Consider the following 20,856-nt stretch of genomic DNA (forward strand, 5'->3'; position numbering starts at 1 on the left):
TTAAAAAAAAAAAAACAGGTTAAAAAATATTGCTAAACTTGGAACACTGGGCTGGGTGTTTTGGTGCAGTAGTTAAGATGCTGCTTGAGTGGCTAGCATTGTGGCGCAGCAGGTAAAGCCCTTCTCTCTCTGTCTCGCCCTCTCTATAACTGACATTCAATAAATAAATCAATCTTACACATTTTTTTTTTTTTTGACAGGCAGAGTGGATAGTGAGAGAGAGAGAGACAGAGAGAAAGGTCTTCCTTTTTGCCGCTGGTTCACCCTCCAATGGCCGCCACGGCCAGCGCACTGCGCTGCTCCAAAGGCAGGAGCTGGGTGCTTCTCCTGGTCTCCCATGCGGGTGCAGGGCCCAAGCACTTGGGCCATCCTCCACTGCCTTCCTGGGCCATAGCAGAGAGCTGGCCTGGAAGAGGGGCACCCGGGATAGAATCCAGCGCCCCAACCGGGACTAGAACCTGGTGTGCCGGCGCCGCAAGGCGGAGGATTAGCCTGTTAAGCCACGGCGCCAGCCCAATCTTAAACATTTTTAGATGCTGCTTAGGACACCCCCCCATATTACAGTACTTGGTTCAAGTGCCAGCTCTGCTTCTGAACCCAGTTTCCTACTAATACACACCCTGAGAGGCAGCAGATGATGTCCCAAGTTCCTGGGTCCCTGTCACCCACATGTGAGACCCACACTGGGTTCTGGGCCCCCATACTCAGCCTGGCCAGGCCCTGGCCATCATGGACATTTGGGGCAATGAACCAGCAGACGGAAGCTCTCTCTCTTTCTGTCTTTGCCTTTAGAATAAAATAGATAAATAAATACTTGAAGACAGTAAGCAAACATCACAGTGTCACTGACAACATTGTGGCTTTGCTGTCAAGTATAAACTCCTCTCAAAGAACCTTGTGCCCAGGGCCAGCACTGTGGTGTCCTGGGTTAGGCCTTTGTGTGCAGTGCTGGCATCCTGTGTGGGTGCCAGTTCATGTCCCAGCTGCTCCTCTTCTGATCCAGCTGTCTGCTGTGGCCTGGGTAAGCAGTGGAGGATGGCCCAAATGCTTGGGCCCCTACACCCACGTGAGAGACCCAGGGGAGGCGCCTGACTCCTGGCTTTGGATCAGCCCAGCTCTGGCCATTTGGGGAGTGAGCCAGCAGATGGAAGACCTTTCTCTCTGTCTCTCTCTCTGTCTCTAACTCTCTCTCAAATAAATAAATAAAATCTTAAAAAAAAAAAAAAAAAAAAACTTGTAACCATTTTGTATGGCTTTTCTGGAAATGTTTGTAATTTTTATCTTTTAGTAAAATAGATTGTTATTCTAAAAGTTAATTATAAATAAAATTGTATACATATGTTGGTTAAAATTAAATTAAATTCCAAAACAAATTTCTAAAACTTCTATGTAGAATTCCATAGGACTTATGTAGATACTTCACCCTCAATGATGCAAAAACCACTACTACTTCTTTTTTTTTTTAAGATTTATTTATTTATGTGAAAGGCAGAGTTACAGAGAAAGAAAGAGGGAGAGACAAGTCTTCCATCAGCTGATTCACTCCCCTAAATGGCTGCAATGGCCAGGGCTAGGCCAGGCCAAAGCCAGGAGCCAGGAGCCAGGAGCTTCTTCTGGGTCTCCCACCTGGGTGCAGGACCAAGCACTTGGGCCATCTTCTGCTGCTTTCCCAGGTGCCTTTTCAGGGAGCTGGATGGGAAGTGGAGCAGCCAAGATTCAAACTGGCGGCAAATATGGTAGGTGGCAGCTTTACCCGGTGTAGCCATTTGGGGAGTGAACCAGTGGATGAAAGATCTCTCCCTCTCTCTGTGCCTCTGCCTCTCTGTAACTCTTTCAAATAAATAAATAAATATTAAAACAAACAAAAACCCAACCTGGCCCCAACCCCTACTCCTTAAGTTCTGTGTATAGTGACTTCCTTCCAAACGTGTATCATGGAAAGGGGAGAGAAGAGTAATTCCAGATAAACACTGCCTAGGTCAGGTAACCGAGATCAATATCAACAGTGATAGTCACGCTGACGATAACACACCCTTGATATGATGATGATAATGGTGACTTACCTCCCCCACACCCATAAATAACCTGAGTCTACACACACTCACACTCACACACCAAATTCCAATGGAAAGCATCCTGCAAAATATCTGTCCACTACTCAAGATCGTCAAGGTCACAAAAATCAAGGAAAACTGGAAAACTGCCACAGTCCTTAGGAGTCTAAGGAGACACAACAAGTAGTACAAGGTGGAATCCTGGGTGGAATCCTGAGCCAGATAAAGGACGTTAGATAAAAACTAAGGAAGTCCGAACCAAGTGCGAACTTTAGTTAACAGTAATGTGTCAGTATCGGCTCATTAATTTTAACAGAGGTCCCGTATGAATGCAGGAAGTTAGTAATAAGGGAAAGTGTGTGTGAGGTGTTCCAGAACGCTATACCGTCTTCTCAAGTTTTCAGTAAATCTACAACTGTTTAAAAAATAATACTTATTTTAAAGATTTATTTATTTGAAAGGCAGAGTGACACGGAGAAAGAGAGAGATCTTCCAACTCCTGATTCCCTCTCCAAATGGCTACAACAGCCAGGACTGGATTAGGCCAAAGCCAGGAGCCAGAAATTCCATCAGGATCTCCCACATGGATGGCAGGGTCTCCAGCACCTGGGCCGTCTTCCACTGCCATCCCAGGTGCATTAGCAGGGTACTGGATGGGAAGCAAAGCAGTTGGGACTCCAAGAAGCGTTCTGCTATGGGATGTCCATGTCGCAGGTGGAAGCTTTCAACCCACTGCACCTCCACCCTGGCCCCAAGAATATCTCTTTTTAATTAAACCTATAAAATCATTCCTTTAGGTCTGGCTTTAATCCAGTCAAAAATGACCACTAAGAGTAAACTTGTTTTGAGCATTTTCTAGGTACAGTCACAGAGTTGAGTGATTCACAAAACACACTACTATACTCATGGGACTGTAAGATGGATTTTTCTTGGAGCCGCTGTTGTGGCGTAGCAGGTCCCATATGGGTGCCAGTTTGTGCCCTGGCAGCTCCACTTCCGATCCAGCTCCCTGCTAATGGCCGGGAAAAAGCAGCAGATGGTCCAAGTGTTTAGACCCCCACCACCCACATGGGAGACCAGATGAAGCTCCTGGCTCCTGGCTCCGGCCTGGCCCAGCCCTGGACGTTGTGGCCATCTGGACAGTGAACCAATGGATGGAAGATTCCCCTCCCCTTCCTCCCTCTCTATAACTCTTTCAAATAAATAAATCTTTTTTTTTTTTTAAGATGGATTTTTTTCATTTTACCCATGTGGAAACCGAGACACAGGAGAGCACCTTCTCGCGAGCGTCTAAACATTAGTGGGCTAACAACTCCCTGGAAGAGTTCACCCAGGGGGCTGGGGCTTCCCCAAGAAGTGCCCTACAAGGGTCTCAGGTGCCACTGTCAGGCTGAGCACAAGCCTGTGAGCTCTGCCCCACCAGCTCCTTGCCACTGCCACCTGCTGTCAGGTCTCCTGGCAGTCACTCTGCATTCTGCTTTCACCCCCACACCAGACGTGACACTCAGTTCAGGGACCCCTGACTCAGAAATGTCCTCCCCTTGTTCCCAGCTGACTCCGCTGTTGGCTCCTCACTGCTCTGCCTCTGCCTCAGGTGTCGTCCTCTCCAAGGTGAACTCCACCCAAGCCTCCGCCCTTCTTTCTAGAACCCACAGCAGATGATCTTATCCCCGACCAAAACCTTCCCATGCCCCAGCCAGCAGCTTCCCCAGCGGGCCACAGCCCGTCCCACTTCCCCAGCCCTCTACGGTCCAGCGCTCCAGCTTTCTTGGGGGCTGCTTACCGTCTTCCATTTTTTGCCCTTGGAGATAACACACGCACTTCAAGTCTTAGCTCAAACTCACGTGTTTTCATACACAAATCCACCCTCACTCTGGCCCAGCACCGAGACGACTGCCACAGCGGTCTGAGAGCTGCGGGCTGGCGGAGGTGCGTCTCCAGCTGTGCGATCCTGAAGGCACCGCTGCACACCGTGCTCTGGAAGGTCTGGGCTCTTCCCGACAAGCAGCTTCTGTGGTAACAAAGGAAAGTGCCACCCTACATAACCAGCTGCCCCAGAGAAGCCAGGACAAGCAAAGCTATAGCAGTACTGAGGGATCCAGGCAGGCTTCATGGAGGTGGACTTGAAACTGTCAGACTACAGTAAGGGGTGTGTGCTGTGGCGCAGTGTGCTAAGCTGCTATTTGGGATATCAGAGTGCTGGTTCGAGTCCTGGCTACTCCACTCTCCATCCAGCTTCTTTTTAATGCACTCTGGGAGGCACCAGAAGATGGCTCAAGTGCTTGGGTCCCTGCCACCCCTTAGGAGACCCAGATGGAGTTCCTGACACCTGGCTTCAGCCTGGCCTAGCTCTGGCTATTCCTAGCATTTGGGGAGTGAACCAGAGGATGGAGGATCTCTCTCTCTCTCTTTAAATTAGAAGAAAATAAATGAACATTATGTAAAAGGCTCAGACCATATTTAGTTTCTTGAACACATGCGCTTTGCTGAATGTTATGCTACAGAGATGCGCTTTCGTGTGGATCACCTCATTTCCTCCTCAACACAGCCTTACTAGTTAGGTGTTACAGTAACTGTCCCTGTAGAGGAGGAAACTGAGGCTGAGAGCATTAGCTGTGCCGAATCTCAGCGAATGGATGGGTGGGCAGAGAAGGAGGCAGACCTCTGGTGCTCCAAAGTCCAGTCTAAGGATTGAAGAATGCTGGTGTGGAGGCGGACTACTGTCCCTATGGGGCTGAGTCTGTAGCAAGCAGGGCCCACCTAGACCTCACCCCACACATCCCAGGGAGCGGGCAGTCACTGAGGACAGTGAGGCGGTGCTGGAGGTATTCTGAGTCCTCCAGCTGCTCCTGTGCTCCCAGCAGGCTGGACACCCCTCTCTCTGCACAGCCTAGGCCTGAGGGCACACGGCAGGTGCTCGGGGGTGGAGCTCTGTCCACACAGCAGGGCAGCTCCTTCCCTGGGATCACTTTTACCTGGGTGGAAACCTCTGGCCTACTGGCCAGCCGACAGGACACCCTCAGGTGGGAAAGCAGCATTAGCACTGCAGGTTTGGGTGGGAGAGGCAGGTGCCCCTGGACAGCATAACCTGTCACCACCTCAGTGGTGGCCGATGAGGGTCAGGCAGGGAAGGTGGACAAGAGTAGCATCACCACCTAAAGTACAGAGCAAACCTGGGTGCTTCGGAGAGTGAAGGGCCAATCTTAGTAGTTACTCAGTGACCCTGGCCGAGAGCTTTCCACCTTAACAAAGTCAAGTGCATACGCTCCAACAGGGAACAAAATCCATCCGGGTGCCTAGAAGGTAGAAGAGGGAAACACAGCGTTAGCACACCTGAGCCCCCACAGTCCCGCGGTTAAGGATCCCTCAATGCCTTAGTCTGGGCGGCTCCCTCCACTCCCCACCCCCTGCCCCCACCTCCTTGTCCCTCACTCTTACTACTCGGCAGGTATTGGTTTCCTAGTCCTTGCTGCTCCCCAGCGCTGTGGCTGGATCACTGAGTACGTTCCCTATAAAGCAGAGACCTTTATCCATTTTGTTCTCCGCCATGCCCCTGGAGCCCGTACAGTACCTGGCACAGCATGGACGCTCCCTTGAGGACCGAGTGACCTTCTGAAGAAACCCATGAGTCGCTTTCCCAGTATTAATGACCTATTTACTTGAGGAGTACCTGCCCCTCCCATCCCAGCCCTGAAGATGCCGCATTCCCATCTGTGACCCCAGCGCCCAGCCCAAGGTCTGGCGCGGAGCAAGTGCCCAACACCCCTGTGGCCAGCGGGTGTATGGACGCGGCCACGCAGCCCTGGGCTGGTTCGTCTTCCCTGGCTTCGTCCTGCGCCACCCTCACACCAAGGAGCCCCTGTGGGGGCAGGACATGCCTTCTGGCTGGCCAGGCCGCCAGTCCTGCCACTTTCCGTAAGTGGCAGAAGGGCGGCCAGGACTGCTCAGTCTATGTCTGTGAAGGTGAGGCCGAGACAGCGACTACACTGAGGAGCCGGAGCGGGGCCCAGGGAGCCGGCAGTTCAGAGAGGAGGGGGCAGGAGCTGGTCAGGGAGGGAAGCCTGGGCATGAAAGCGGGAGTCCGGCTCCGGGCAGGTCGGGCAGGGCGCTGAGAAGGCCGGCATTGCCTCCTAGTGTCGAAGCCTGGGGCTGCAGCGGGGCACGGAGGGCAAGGCAGGGCCGGACCTCTTCTGGGCTCCGCTCCCGAACGGAGACGTCCAGGGCTCACCCCCGGGCTGAGACCCCAGGCTCTGCGCCAGCCGGAGGCCCCTGGAGCGCCGACTACAGTCCCGCTGCCCCCAGCCCCAGGAGACCCCGCCGTACCGCGCAGCGGCGGACACCGCGATGTTCTGCGCGCGCAGACCTGGGGCGCCGAGAACCCGGAAGTGACGTTATAGGCGCGCGTCGCGGAGCCGGAGTCAGCTGAGCTGCCGGGGCGAGGTGGATCGCCAGCGATCGATTAAAGCAAGCCTGTGATCCTTTAGAGGCACGAGCAGGGTGCAAAACTGCATCAGATTCAAAGGGGAGGGCTCCCCGATCTTCTCGCCCTATAGGCGAGGGTGAGATCCTCTGGATTTTAAAGGGAGGAGGCGGCGCCAGGTTCCCAGGATCTGTCAGAAGCTGGGGAGGCGCAGCTTTCCATCCGGGGCGACGGGGATCCCTGCGGGGAGCCTTGTGGCGATCCCCGGACCCCGGACGAAAGGCCCAGAGGCCGGGCACCATGGCTACCATCCTGGATGAGTACGAGGACTCGTTGTCCCGCTCGGCCGTCTTGCAGCCCGGCTGCCCCAGCGTGGGCATTCCCCACTCGGGTAAGGAAGAGGAGGCCGCCGTTCTGCTCTCCTAGCACCTGCGGGGGATCCACGGGGAGCGCGGCTTCAAGAGCTCAGATTCGCCTCCCGGACCCAGACCCCTGAGTCTCTGCAGGCTCTCGCGGCCCCCCGCTGGTGGAGAGCCGAAGTTTGAAAAGTGGAGCAGCCGCAGCCGCGTGCTCTAGGCCTTACCACTGGGGTCCTTTTAAAGAGGGAACTGGGCCTGAGATAAGGAAGTTCCTGCCGAGGAGGCCGCCGATAAGCTGTTGGGTGAACTGAGAACGCGGCCCAGGCTTCTCCTGATGTCTGATTCTGTGCCTTTCTGGAGAACATTCCCCAGGTCCCTTCTGGAGGTGGGAGGGAGAGAATGGGCAGAGAAGCTGGTAAAGGGGGTGCTGTAAGGGACGGAGGGATGCTCCCTGAGGGAGCTTTGTCACAGAACAGAGAAAAGCAGAAATGCAGTCTTTTTGGCCAGAGCTGGGTGCAGCACAGAGTTTAAGGGAGGTTTTGTAGAAAGAGGTGCAGAGTTGGCAGGGTGCTGGGATCTTTTGAGCGACGGAGGGTGAGGACTAGAGAGAAAGCAGCTGTGGTTTGTTAACTCTGCTGATTGGGATGGTTCCCCAGTGGCTCCCTGTGCCTCGTGGAAGGGATCCCCAGTGGCTCCCTGGCCTCATTCTTCCAAAGGCCCCCAGAGTCTCTTCACTGCATGAGCAAGGAGGAGGGGAACGGCTGGAGCTTGACTACCTCCACTGAGTAGGGATTGCTGGGCTGAAGACTGAAAAGGGAGAATGTCCAAACCTCCTTGCCCTGTTACACTGGAAACAGGTGCATTGTGCATCTCAAGGGCCCTAAGAACCAATCCTCCCATGCTGTCAGCAGTGTGGGAAGGGGGCGAGTGTTTGTCTCAGTTAAGTCTCACTTGGGATGCCTGCATCCCATATGGGGGTGCTGGCCCGGGTCCTAGCTCCTTTGCTTCCTACCCAGCTTCCTGTTACTGCACACCCTGGGTCAAGTGCTTGGGTCCCTGCCACCCATGTGGGAGACATGGATTGAGTTCCAGGCTCCTGGTTTCTGCCTGGCCCAGCCTTGGATGTCGCTGCATTTGGGGAGTGAACGAGCAGATGGAAGATATTCTCTCTCTCAGTATGTCTGACTTATAAATAAAATGAAAATATAAACTTTTTAAAACGTATGGGAAGAGACCTTCAAGGCAGAGGTGACCAGCAAATGTCCTGATGTCACACTCATGCTGGTGAAGGTCCTGGGGATGGGAATGTGCCACAAAAGTCGAGGGGCACTGCTAGTGTCCTTTGACTGATGTCTACTTTCTCGCCTCTCCTTGCCCTTCCTCTGTCTTCCGGAGCTGATGTGCTGTTCGCCCCTCACCCACAGGGTATGTGAATGCCCAGCTGGAGAAGGAGGTGCCCATCTTCACGAAGCAGCGCATCGACTTCACCCCTTCCGAGCGGATCACCAGCCTCGTTGTCTCCTGCAACCAGCTGTGCATGAGTCTGGGCAAGGACACGCTGCTCCGGTGAGTGCCGACCCCAGAAGGTGGGGATTTGGGCTCCATTTTCCACTCCGGGCAACCGAAGCAGTGGGTTTGGCATTGTCAGGAACTATCCTACCCTTCTCATAAGGGACCAGTGCAGTGTCAGAGTTAGCGGTCACGGGGCAGGCGTTTGGTACAGCAGTGAAGATACCACTCGGGATGTCCACATCCCATACTGGAGTGCCTGGCTTGAGGCCCAGCGACTCGGCTCTGATCTGCTTCCTGCTAATGCACACCTTGGGATGGCAGCAGATGATGTCTCCTGTACTTAAATCCCTATCTGCCACGCAGAGACCCAGTGAGTTCCTGACTCCTGGCTTTGGCCTACTGTATCCCTGACTGTTACAGTCATTTTGGGGAGTGAACCATTAGATAGAAGCGCGCTCTCTCTCTCTCTCTCTGCCTCTTTGCCTTTCAAATAAATTATTAAAAAAAAAAAGAAACAAAAAGAAACAAAAAACAGACCTGGATTCAAATCCCAGCTGTGCTTACCAGCTGTGGCATCCTGGGCAAGTCACCTGATCTCTCCAGACATGTTCCTTCAGCTGTTAAAGGTAGGACCAGCCTAGAAGTTAGGCGCATAGATCACTGGAACTCTCGAGTCCTGAAACACATCCACCAAAGTAGCAATGACATATATGCCAACGGTGTGAGCAAAATTGTTTATCTACCTGAAATGACCATCTAGTGCCAGCATTGTAGAAGGCCAGCAGTGGGGTAAGCTGCTGCTTGCAATGCCAGCTTCCCATAGCAGAGTGCTGATTTGAGTTCCAGCTGCTCCACTTCCATCCAGCTTCCTGCTAATGGGCCTGGGAAGGCAACAGATGACAGCCCAAGTATTTGGGCCCCTTTCATCCATGTGGGAGACCCAGATGGAGTTTCTGACTTCTGGCTGTGGCCTGGCCCAGCCCTGTCTGTTACAGCCACTTGGGGAATGAACCAGTAGATAAAAAATGGCCTCCAGGGGCCAGCACTGTGCTCACTTGGTTAATCTGCCTGCAGCGCCGGCATCCCATATGGGCGCTGGGTTCTAGTCCCGGTTGCTCCTCTTCCAGTCCAGCTCTCTGCTGTGGCCTGGGAGGGCAGTGGAGGATGGCCCAAGTGCTTGGGCACCTGCACCCGCATGGGAAGCCAGGAAGAAGCACCTGGATCCTGGCTTTGGATCGGCATAGCACCGGCGATTTGGGGAGTGAACCAATGGAAGGAAGACCTTTCTCTCTCTCTCTCTCTCTCTCTCTCTCTCTCTCTCTCTCTCTCTCTGTAATTCTACCTGTCAAATTAAAAAAAAAAAAAGCCCTCTCTCCCCCCTGCCGCCACCCCATCTCTCCTCCTCTCTCTGTTGCTCTGCCTTTCAAATAAATCTTTTTTAAAAATGAATTCTAGATGGAATAGTTATTTAAATATAGAAACAATGAAAACATTAAAAGGACATGTAATGTCTGTGGTCTCAGGCTAAAGGACGGCTTTCTGACTCAAAGCCACAGCCGTGGGGGCTACACCTGCAGTGAACTAACTGCTTCCCCCGGACTCCACCCTCAGAGGCTCCAGCCACTTCCCAGCGTCGCCACACTGAGGCCAAGCTTTAAAACATGAACCTCAGGGCACAAAGAACAGCCAAGCCATAGCCCCTGTGTGGCTGCCAGGATTGTAAATTGCCACCATCTTTTGGAAACCTAATCAGCCAATGTCTATTGTTTTTCATAGACCTTTTTTAAAACAATTTTTTTATTCTTCCTTTTTTATACTTTTTCTTTTTTTTTTTTTTAAGATTTGTTTTATTAATCTAAAAGCAGCACTACAGAGAGAAAGGGAGAGACACAGAGAGAGAGAGATCTTCCACTGGTTCACTCCCCAAATGGCCATAACAGCTAGGGCTGGGCCAGGCAGAAGCCAGGAACCAGAAGCTTCTTCTGGGTCTCCCACATGGGTACAGGGGCCCAAGTGTTTGGGCCATCTTCTACTGCCATTGCTTTCCCAGGAGAATTAGCAGGGAGCTGAATTCGAAGTGGAACTTGACTAGTGCTCATGTGGGATGCCAGCATCAAGGGTGGCAGCTTTACCAGCAACACCACAATGCCAGCCCACAATGTCAGTTAAAATTTAAAATATCTGTAATTTTTCTTTTAAGATTTTATTTATTTGAAAGTCAGAGTTACACAGACAGAGGAGAGGCAGAGAGAGGTCTTCCATCCACTGGTTCACTCCCCAGATGGCCACAACAGCCGGAGCTGCACCGATCCAAAGCCAGGAGCTTCTTCTGGGTCTCCCACGTGGGTGCAGGGGCCCAAGGACTTGGGCCATCTTCTGCTGCTTTCCCAGACCATAACAGAGAATTGGATCGGAAGTGGAACAACTGGGACTACAACCAGTGCCCATATGGGATGCCGGTGCTTCAGGCCAGGGCATTAACCTAGTACGCCACAGTGCCAGCCAATATCGGTAACTTTGATGCAGCCACCCGACTCTGGGGAATATCTACCATTGGAAGAGAAGTTCCTGTTTGCAGTATAGATACAAGGATAGTAATTACAGCATTATTTGTGGTGTGAAAAACTGGACCCAAGCTGAATGCCCATCAGTAGGGTTCTGGTAATTAAATGGGGCAGGCTTGTAGCCTATCAGTTAAGACATCCAAAAAAAAGTGCACATCCGAGTACCTGGGTACTTGGATCTGGGCTGCAGGTTTCTCAAGTGTGTCTCATCCGCTACAGCGTCACCCCTGCATTCAGAATTTTAGGTGTGTCTGTAGATTTCAGGGAGGAAAGGCTGTGGCTGCATCAGGTTGGTGAAGACCGAGAGCCACAGAAGGCTCTGCCCTTCTCCCGAGTGATAGCGTGGCTCTCCTCCCTACAGCATTGACTTGGGCAAGGCAAATGAGCCCAACCACGTGGAGCTGGGGCGCAAGGATGATGCCAGAGTTCACAAGATGTTCCTGGACCACACTGGTAAGTGCCATGGGCTCTGAGGAGGGCCCGAGGGTGCCTGAGTGCCTTGGTGGGTGTGGCCTGGGGGTGGTGGGACCAGGAGGCGGCTGAGGGCAGGAAGGTGAGTGAGCATCCTCCGTGACACCAGGGTTTCCTCCCTCCAGGCTCTCACCTTTTGATTGCTCTGAGCAGCACGGAGGTCCTGTACGTGAACCGTAATGGGCAGAAGGTGCGGCCGCTAGCACGCTGGAAGGGGCAGCTGGTGGAGAGTGTGGGTTGGAACAAGGCCCTGGGCACGGAGAGCAGCACCGGCCCCATCCTGGTCGGTACCGCCCAAGGCCAGATCTTCGAGGCAGAGCTGTCGGCCAGCGAGGGTGGGCTGTTCGGCCCTGCCCCGGATCTCTACTTCCGGCCCCTGTACACACTAAATGAAGAAGGGGGTCCAGCGCCTGTGTGCTCCCTCGAGGCCGAGCGTGGCCCTGATGGCCGCGGCTTCGTCATTGCCACCACTCGCCAGCGCCTCTTCCAGTTCATCGGCCGGGCAGTGGAAGGGGCTGAAACCCAGGGCTTCTCGGGGCTCTTCGCTGCCTACACAGACCACCCTCCCCCGTTCCGGGAGTTTCCCAGCAACCTGGGCTACAGCGAGTTGGCCTTCTACACCCCCAAGCTGCGCTCCGCACCCCGGGCCTTCGCTTGGATGATGGGCGACGGCGTGCTCTACGGCGCGCTGGACTGCGGGCGCCCTGACTCCCTGCTGAGCGAGGAGCGGGTCTGGGAGTACCCGGAGGGAGTCGGTCCCGGCGCCAGCCCGCCCCTCGCCATCGTCCTGACCCAGTTCCACTTCCTGCTGCTGCTGGCGGACCGCGTGGAAGCGGTGTGCACGCTCACAGGCCAGGTGGTGCTGCGGGACCACTTCCTGGAGAAGTTCGGGCCGCTGAGGCACATGGTGAAAGACGCCGCCACGGGCCAGCTGTGGGCCTACACCGAGCGCGCCGTCTTCCGCTACCACGTGCAGCGGGAGGCGCGGGACGTCTGGCGCACCTACCTGGACATGAACCGCTTCGACCTGGCCAAAGAGTACTGCCGCGAGCGGCCCGACTGCCTGGACACCGTGCTGGCCCGCGAGGCCGAGTTCTGTTTCCGCCAGCGGCGCTACCTGGAGAGCGCGCGCTGCTACGCGCTGACGCAGAGCTACTTTGAGGAGATTGCTCTCAAGTTCTTGGAGGCCCGGCAGGAGGAGGCTCTGGCTGAGTTCCTGCAGCGGAAGCTGGCCGGTTTGAAGCCCTCGGAGCGCACCCAGGCCACGCTGCTGACCACCTGGCTGACGGAGCTCTACCTGAGCCGGCTCGGGGCTCTGCAGGGCGACCCAGACGCCCTGGGCCTCTACCGGGAAACCCGTGAGCGCTTCCGGGCCTTCCTCAGCAGCCCCCGCCACAAGGAGTGGCTGTTCGCCAGCCGGGCCTCCATTCACGAGCTGCTCGCCAGCCACGGGGACACGGAGCACATGGTGCACTTTGCGGTGATCATGCAGGACTATGAGCGCGTCGTGGCCTACCACTGCCAGCACGAGGCCTACGAGGAGGCCCTGGCCGTGCTGGCCCGCCACCGAGACCCGCAGCTCTTCTACAAGTTCTCACCTGTTCTCATCCGGCACATCCCCCGCCAGCTGGTAGATGCCTGGATTGAGATGGGCAGCCGGCTGGATGCCCGGCAGCTCATCCCTGCCCTGGTGAACTATAGCCAGGGGGGCGAGACCCAGCAGGTGAGCCAGGCCATCCGCTACATGGAGTTCTGTGTGAATGTGCTGGGGGAGACTGAGCAGGCCATTCACAACTACCTGCTGTCGCTGTACGCCCGCGGCCAGCCAGCCTCACTGCTGGCCTACCTGGAGCAGGCTGGGGCCAGCCCACACAGAGTGCATTACGACCTCAAGTACGCGCTGCGCCTGTGCGCCGAGCACGGGCACCACCGTGCTTGCGTCCACGTCTACAAGGTCCTGGAGCTGTATGAGGAGGCTGTGGACCTGGCCCTGCAGGTGAGTCAGCCAGGACTCCAGCCAGGAGAGACTGGGAGCGCTGCAGCTTCAGGGGCCGGAGGGTGTTGGGAAGCAGAGCCCAGACACCCTCCCTTAGGGGATGCAGGCGTCCCAGGCAGCGACTTAGCCTCTGTGCCAGGTGCCTGCCTCTCCAGGAGCTTTCCTGTGCTTTTCATGCGTATTACCCTAATCAACCCATTGAGGAAGCTGCTGCCTACCACGCTGGCATCCTGTATCCAAGCGCTGCTTGGAGTCCCAGCTGGTGCGCTTCCCATCCACCTCTTTGCTTATGCTCCTGGGAGGGCAGCAGAGGATGGCCCAAGGGCTTGGTCCCTGCCACTCACCGGGCAGACCCAGATGGCATTCTCGGCTCCTGCCTTTGGCTTGGCCCACCCCCAGCTGTTGAAGCCATTTGGGGGAGTCAACCAGCAGATGGAAGGTCCCTCTCCCTTTCCCTCTCCCTCCCCCCCTGCCTCCCTCCCTCTCCCTCTCTCCTCCCCCTCCCTTTCCCTCTCCTCTTCCCCTCTCCCCCCTCCCCCTCTCCCTCTCTCCCTCTCCCTCTCTTCTTTCCTTCTTCCCTCCCCTCTTCCGTTTCCTCTCTTTCCCTCCCTCTCGCCCTCCTCCTCCTCCTTTTCCTCCCTCCCCCCATCACTTTGCCTTTCAAATAAAAGAAAGAAAAAAGAAAACAAATGGAAGGGGAAGACTGACTGCAGAGGGGGAGAGTTGCTGACTTACATTATCTGCCCTAGGAGCCTGTGAAGTGCTGTGTAACAACCCTTTCCTGGACCTGAGTCCAGGACCCAGTCAGACTGTCTGAGGGCAGGGCTTGGAAGTCTGTATGTGGAGTGTTTCCCAAGTAATCTTTAGATTGGCTACAACTAGAGCCCCACTGCCATCAGTGGCTCATCGCCAATACAGGTCCTTATCCCAGCATCCTTGCTGTGAGGTGCGTCGAGGACCTGGCCTGGGGCCCAGCTTCTCCTCGGGCATCTCTCTCCCATTGTCCCTGTCCCCGGTGGGAAGGGAGCTGACCCTAACACTGTGGCCTCCCTACAGGTGGACGTGGACCTGGCCAAGCAGTGCGCAGACTTGCCTGAGGACGACGAGGAACTGCGCAAGAAGCTGTGGCTGAAGATCGCGCGGCACGTCGTGCAGGAGGAGGAGGACGTCCAGACGGCCATGGCCTGCCTGGCCAGCTGCCCCTTGCTCAAGATCGAGGACGTGCTGCCCTTCTTCCCGGATTTTGTCACCATTGACCACTTCAAGGAAGCGATCTGCAGCTCACTGAAGGCCTACAACCACCACATCCAGGAGCTGCAGCGGGAGATGGAAGAGGCCACAGCCAGCGCCCAGCGCATCCGGCGAGACCTGCAGGAGCTGCGGGGCCGCTACGGCACCGTAGAGCCCCAGGATAAATGCGCCACCTGTGACTTCCCCCTACTAAACCGCCCTTTCTACCTGTTCCTCTGTGGCCACATGTTCCATGCTGACTGCCTGCTGCAGGCTGTGCGTCCGGGTCTGCCTGCCTACAAGCAGGCCCGGCTTGAGGAGCTGCAGCGCAAGCTGGGGGCTGCACTGCCCCCAGCCAAGGGCTCCGCCCGGGCCAAGGAGGCCGAGGCAGGGGCTGCCGCTGTGGGGCCCAGCCGGGAGCAGCTCAAGGCCGACCTCGATGAACTGGTGGCAGCCGAGTGTGTGTACTGTGGGGAGCTGATGATCCGCTCCATTGACCGGCCCTTCATCGACCCCCAGCGCTACGAGGAGGAGCACCTCAGCTGGCTGTAGTGAGTGGGGCAGGCAGTAGGTAGCAGATTCTTGAGAAGGCCACACCCTGCTCTGTGCTCATGTACTTGGGCTCTGCCCATGCCGGAGGCAGCGAGGCGTGAGGGCTGAGAGCCTCCTGCCAGCTTCCCTCTACCCGCCTCAGAGCTGGCATCCCCAGGCTGCCAGCCTGCCTCCCAGTACAGGGCCTTAGTGTGAAAAAGGCAGAAATCGGACCCCACCCCATCCCTCTGCTGTCTGACGGCCCCTGTCGTTGTCCACATACATCCTGCCCACCTTCTAGGGTGAGTACCCCCCCAGCCCCCCTCCCTCCCTCGTGTCCTCGGCTTACAGAGGACACCCTCTCTCCTCCCAGCCCCTAGCCATCCCAGAGGAAAAGGCAGCCCCCAGGTCCCGGGCCCTAGGGGGAAAGGTGCTGCCAAGGGTGCCTGTGCTCTTGTGCACAGTGTGGGGTTCCACGGTAGGGCTGCCCAAGGCCAGGGGCCTCGTGGAGGGCAGCAGGAGGTGGCGATCAAGTGGATGGCATTAAACGGCTCTGCGCTGGTGGCTCTGCAGTTGGCTTATGTTTTGACCCTGGGCAGAGTGGGATGAGTGGTTTCCAGGAAGGGCGAGGAGCCTTCAAGCCTTGGCACACAGTCCTTCACCTGGAGAGGAGACTGGTGATCTTGTCGGATTCTGCGCCCCACTCCCCCTCCCACACAGACTCCTCTGTGGCTTCAGGGTTCAATTGGAATTTACAGCCCACCATCCTGAACCCCCGAGCCGAGGCTATGCTTCACTCCAGCCAGCAGGTGGTGCTGTGCTCCACGGAATGCTTCACATTGGGGCGACTGGGGCCAGTGCTGTCCCAAGTCACAGCGCCAGTGCTTCCACAGCCTCTTCCCTCCCTGGTTGTCCAGTGAGTTTTCCGAGTCTGCACTTCCTAACCACGGTCCTGAACCCCTGGTACCCCACCTGCTGGAGGCATTGCCAGATTTTTCTGACCCCCCTTGGGCAGCTTGGATCCTGTCTCGCCAGCTTCTGCGTGGCTCTGCTGCTGCCTTCCACTGCCCAGCATTTAACCGCAGTGCTCAGGCCCAGCATGCAAGGGGGACCGTCGCTGCCACTGCCCATGGCATTGGCACGTGTTTTCTCCCCATCTAGTCTCTCTGACCTGCCCCTTCCCCAGCTGTGGCCAGGGGCTGAGTCTTAGGAAGTCCTGGCATGGGGCCTGCCTGTGACATCTGCTGAGGCCCCTGCTGGCTGCTCCCTGCAGCTTTCCCGCTGCTCCTGCCACTCCCGCAGTGCTGGGGGAATCCTGCCCTGCTAGACTCCCCAAAGGCTAGAACAACCGAGAGGGCTGGAAGCTGCCCGTCTGTGACGACCCTTAGGCTGGCTTCCCATCATCCCCCAGTGGAAGCAAGTGGGGGGTAGGGCTCCCACTGGGTGGGTAAAGGGCACCCTCATCCTCTGCTGCTGTTCCCGCCCTCTGCCCATGTGGCGTAAGGCACCCCTCATACCTAACACAGCAGAGGAGGGCTCAGGGGTCTCTGTGCCCAGCTGGCAGTCAGTATGGAGTTGGAACTTGGTCTGCACTGGAGGGAGCCCTTGCTTACTTAGAGAAAACAGCTTGTTGGGGTGTCTGTCTTTGCACATAATGGGTACGTGATACATGTTAGTTAAACAAACACTGCCCTATGGCTCCCTGCTCCCAGAGGGCTTGGCTAAGCAGGCTGGGACGCCCCTGCCCCTTCTATGTTCTAAGCCGGCCCATCTGGTCCCAGGCTGCTTCCTCTTTCCTGGGAAAAGGCCCCAGGCTTCCTTGGCACTGGTGGAGTACGGTTCCGGTGAGTCAGGGCAAACGGGAAGCGGCTCTTAGATCCCTGGAAACCAAGCAAGGCCTGGAATGGAGAGCAGAGAGAAGGCCCTCAGGGCTTTGGCCCTGGGCCTGGGGGAGGGCCAGGAGGGGGTGGAGTGGGGAGCAGCTGGTGGCAGGGGCCAAGATGAATGAGCTGCTCCTGGAGCCGTCACTGGAAATAGGAGGAGGGGCCACAGGCAGTGACGCTGGGACCAGGGCAGGAGGCCTGTAAACAAGGAAGCCACCTGGGGGAGACGCTGGGCGGTCACTGGTCCTGGGAGCAGGTGCTTCCTGAGGCCCGCCCTTGAGAGGGCCCTGGGGGGCCGCCTGGCCTAGTCAGAGGCGGGCACTAGGGGGTGCTGTCTGTTGGCTTCCCTACCGCAGCTCCTGGGGGCGTGGCCAGTGGAGGGTGTGGCCGCCAGGAGTCCCAGACCCCGGAGGCCGCCCTCCTCTCTGTCCCCAAGGCAGACTGGCCAAGCGCACCAGCGGGGTTCAGCCTGGTCAGCCTGAGTGTGAGCTCTGTCCCCAAGGACCACGCTTTCTCGCAGTTCCTGCCCCTTCCCCAGGGCTGGGGTCGCAGGCCCCGGCCTGGCACCAACCCCATTGGTTGGGAAGGGGCTCCGAGGCCACCAGGCTCCAGGCTGCCCTTGGCGCTGCCCCCCCTGGCGCCAGGGAAACAAAAGGTTAGGGGCCCACAGGGAGTTATCTGACCCCACCACTAGCGTGTGGGGGAGGGGGCCAACAGGGGGCACACCTCTCTCCTCCTCGCCCCCAGCTCTCCTGATTCTTCGAGACACTTTCACAGGCGGAAATTCCCAGAGGTCAGAGGAGGGAAACGGTTAATTCCTTTTATTCAATGGGTCCCCCATACACGCCTCCCCCCAACTTCCTCCCTCCACTTCCCGCCCCCCTCTGTGTGAACAGGAAGTGGAGAGGAAAAGGCTCTGAGCAGAGCAGCTGGGAGCAGGAGGCAGGGAGTGGGCTGCAGGCTCGCTGCCAGCCCTGGCCCTCTGCTTGCTTGCCGGAGGGCCAGAGCCACTGGGGCCTGGGAGAGAACCTGCAGCCCGCTGCAGCCCAGCTGGGAGACAGCCAGGTACCCGAGCCCCTTTCCCCAGCCTACCCCCAGGCCAGAAGCTGCTGCCCTGAGGGTACAAGTCCCCCCTGCGCCCAAGACCCAGCCGGCTGCCCCCACACCACCCCCACCAGCCAGCCTGGGCATCCTGAGGCTGGCAGCAGCTCTCAGGCAGCCGCCAGTCCTGGCACTGGCTCCGCCACACAGCCCCTCAGCCCTGCCAGTCCTTTGAAGCTCCTGCAGCGCTTCCTGTTTGGGGCGGGTGATGCCAGGGCCCCTCCCCCACCATTGTTCTGTAGAGACCATAGGTCCATCTGTTGCCCCATGGTGGGGCCCCTAGGCAGTGCCACACGGGAGCAGCACCACAAAGGACCCTGCTGGCAGCTTTGCTTACGTGGGCCAGGCTGGCCCTGCAGCAGACTGAGGCTGAATGGTGGTCAGAGGCAGGCGTGGGGCGGGCAGTGGGGTAGGTGGCTTTCTCCTTCATGTGGCACGTGAGCTGTGGTCGTCAGGGAGCCGAAGGCCACCAGGAGAGGGACACCGTGCTCAGGCCCAGAGGCCCACACTTTGGTCTGGGAGTGCCAATAAAAGGGATGCAAAGTAGGGTCCTCCCTCCTCTGCAGAGGTCCTCCCCCACTTCCTGCGTGCCCACCAGTAGGTGGTTTCCCCCTCCTGAGCGGCCTGGCTTTTGCTCAGTGTTCGTCTTGAAGTGGCCTTTGAACTGAACAGTCAGGAGCTCACCCACGAGGTCCTGGGAGGCTGAGCAGCCCAGGTGTGTGGCCAGCAACCAAGGTCTGCTAACAAGCCCTGGCAGGAAAAAAGGAGAGGGGTGCTACCCCTGCTTCCCAGGCTGCTGTCTGTTGAGGTTCCCAGGTGCAGGGGCAGGTGCCTACACCTCCGCGGCTCCCTCCCTGGCTGCGGCCTGCTCCCCCAGCTCTGGCTTCCTCCTGCCTCTGCACAGGGCCAGACACAGTCCACCGCTTCCTTCACCCACCAGCTCCCCTCAGCTTCTTCTCCCAACCCAGGACTTCAGCTGCTCTGGGCTCCCAGAGAGCACCAAGTGCCATGGAATCGTCAGAGGAAAACATGCATGGATGCCCAGCGCCTGGAATTCCTGTGCCAAGCATCCCTGGCAGAAGCTGGGCTGGAGCCCACACTCCTGTTCCCTTGGCCCATCCTCTCCCTCCCCATCCCATTCACTAGGGGAGCGCCAGGATGCCCAGGGACCCAGTTTGAAAACCCGCTGAGCTGCCGCTGCCACCTGCTGGCTTTTCAGATGCTGGATGTGAGAGGCCCCACGCGGGGTCCTGTCCCTGCTCCCTGAAACTCAGCATCACCTGGCAGCAACCCAGGCTGCTGTGAGCCAGCGCTGTCCTGGGTCCTTCCTCTCACTCAGTTTCCATATCCAGCCCAAGTGGGTGGTGCTGAGGGACGGGGGAGATGACCTGCAGAGAGCCAGCAGGCGCAGGTCTGTCTGCCACTTGCCAGCTGTCAAGCTAAGAACCTCCATTTCTTCACCTGTAAACCGAGAACAAACAAAACAGCCGCGAGGCTCTCCTGAAGCTTGGCCAGGAGCAGGCCATCCCCAGGGCGGTTCCCTGGCCTGGACTGTGCTGAGGGCCTGGGGCCCTGGGAGCCTGGGGCAACTGGTCCCTCCCAGACCCTTCCCATCTTCTTTTTAGGAATCACAGAGGAACTGGAACAAAGAGGAAGGGTTTTCTGGTCCTTGGAACTCATTTTTTCTCAGGGAGAGAGGTGCAGGGTGACAGGGAGGGAGGGAGCCGTGGAGCAGGTGGACTGTGGCCATGGAGGTGGGACCGCACTGGGGTCCGTGTCCCTGGAGGAGAGAAGGCGTGACCCCAGCTCCAGAGGACCATGGGACAGGCAGAGGGGGCTGGGTCACCAACCAGCCATGGCCCCTCTGCCAGCCTACCCTCACAGTCCAGCCCAGAGCTTGCACAACAGCCCGGCTGCCTGGCACTCCCTGGGGAGCCTCAGGAAGTTCCCCTTGTCCCCCTCCTGACCTTTGACCCCCTGGGTTTGCTGCAGGCAGATGTTCTTTCTGTACCTTCTGTTCTTTGCCATTCCCCTTTAGGGCGGGACTTAGACACCCCAAACCCCCACTTGCTGGAGCAGCTGGCAGCCCCTGCAGGAGCCAGTGAGGACCGCTAGCTCCAGCCAGCAGGATACGCGTAGTGCACTGTCCGCAGGGCCCCTGCCCCACCTTGTCCTGCTCCGAGACCCTAGCAGGGGAGGCCCCAACCACCCTTAGCATCTTCTGAACACTCAGAGCCGTTCCACGTTAAACCACGCTGCCTCACGGCACTCAGTTTCACAATCAAATAATTCCCTTTGGTTTTCTAGTGGAGTTTTTGCTTTTATTTTTTAGGGTTTCTTGGCTTTTTTTTTTTTTTTTTTTTTTTTTTTTGGCAATCAGTCTAAATCTGTCCTCCCATTTCCGCCCCAAAGGGCCTCCTTGTCATCCCCTGGAAGCTGGAAATCCTATGTGTGGGCAGAAACCCCCCAGCATCCCCTACCGCTCCCCGGCCCAGCCTAGCCTCTGCAGGGCCAGCCGTGTTCAATGGGGGAAGCGTCTACACTCCAGGCTGGGGCTGGAAGGGGAGTTTCTCTTTGGACCTCCCCAGCTCAGCCATGGAGAAGCCGTGTGGTCTAGTGGTTAGGGCTAGAACACATGGGTTCTGTCCCCAGCGATCTTTGACTAACGCCAGAAGTCCCCTCGGCACCTAGGCGACTCAGTTTCCCTACCTGCTGCTGAGGAGCTCAGAGCTTCG

General features: G+C 57.1%; 1 protein-coding gene and 1 long non-coding RNA gene across 3 annotated transcripts; one reads left to right on the plus strand and one right to left on the minus strand.

Moving 5' to 3' along the window:
• Positions 1–3,250: 3,250 nt before the first annotated feature.
• On the minus strand, positions 3,251–6,430 carry LOC133769536 (uncharacterized). Of its 2 annotated transcripts, none has more exons than XR_009867207.1 (3): positions 6,378–6,430; positions 5,228–5,350; positions 3,251–4,065 (listed from the first exon to the last, which is right to left on the minus strand). It is a non-coding gene; the product is annotated as an uncharacterized LOC133769536 (long non-coding RNA). The 2 variants fall into 2 exon arrangements; XR_009867206.1 differs by lacking the exon at positions 6,378–6,430 and adding an exon at positions 5,626–6,351.
• Positions 6,431–6,467: 37 nt separating this feature from the next.
• VPS18 (VPS18 core subunit of CORVET and HOPS complexes) lies at positions 6,468–15,707 on the plus strand. Its single transcript, XM_062205651.1, has 5 exons — positions 6,468–6,865; positions 8,258–8,399; positions 11,271–11,362; positions 11,506–13,376; positions 14,433–15,707. The coding sequence occupies exons 1-5, from the start codon at positions 6,775–6,777 to the stop codon at positions 15,156–15,158; spliced, it is 2,922 nt and encodes a 973-aa protein (XP_062061635.1). The 5' UTR covers positions 6,468–6,774; the 3' UTR covers positions 15,159–15,707.
• The last annotated feature ends 5,149 nt before the right edge of the window (positions 15,708–20,856 follow it).

The sequence above is a fragment of the Lepus europaeus genome, chromosome 11, assembly GCF_033115175.1.
Source record: "Lepus europaeus isolate LE1 chromosome 11, mLepTim1.pri, whole genome shotgun sequence".
In the NCBI taxonomy this organism is placed as follows: domain Eukaryota; kingdom Metazoa; phylum Chordata; class Mammalia; order Lagomorpha; family Leporidae; genus Lepus; species Lepus europaeus.

Excerpts from the sequence above, each read along its gene's own strand:
- VPS18 (XM_062205651.1), top strand. The coding sequence starts at position 6,775 with ATGGCTACCATCCTGGATGAGTACGAGGACTCGTTGTCCCGCTCGGCC. Across the intron at positions 8,400-11,270 it reads GGCAAGGACACGCTGCTCCG|CATTGACTTGGGCAAGGCAA; the intron begins GTGAGTGCCGAC and ends TCCTCCCTACAG. Across the intron at positions 13,377-14,432 it reads CTGTGGACCTGGCCCTGCAG|GTGGACGTGGACCTGGCCAA; the intron begins GTGAGTCAGCCA and ends GCCTCCCTACAG.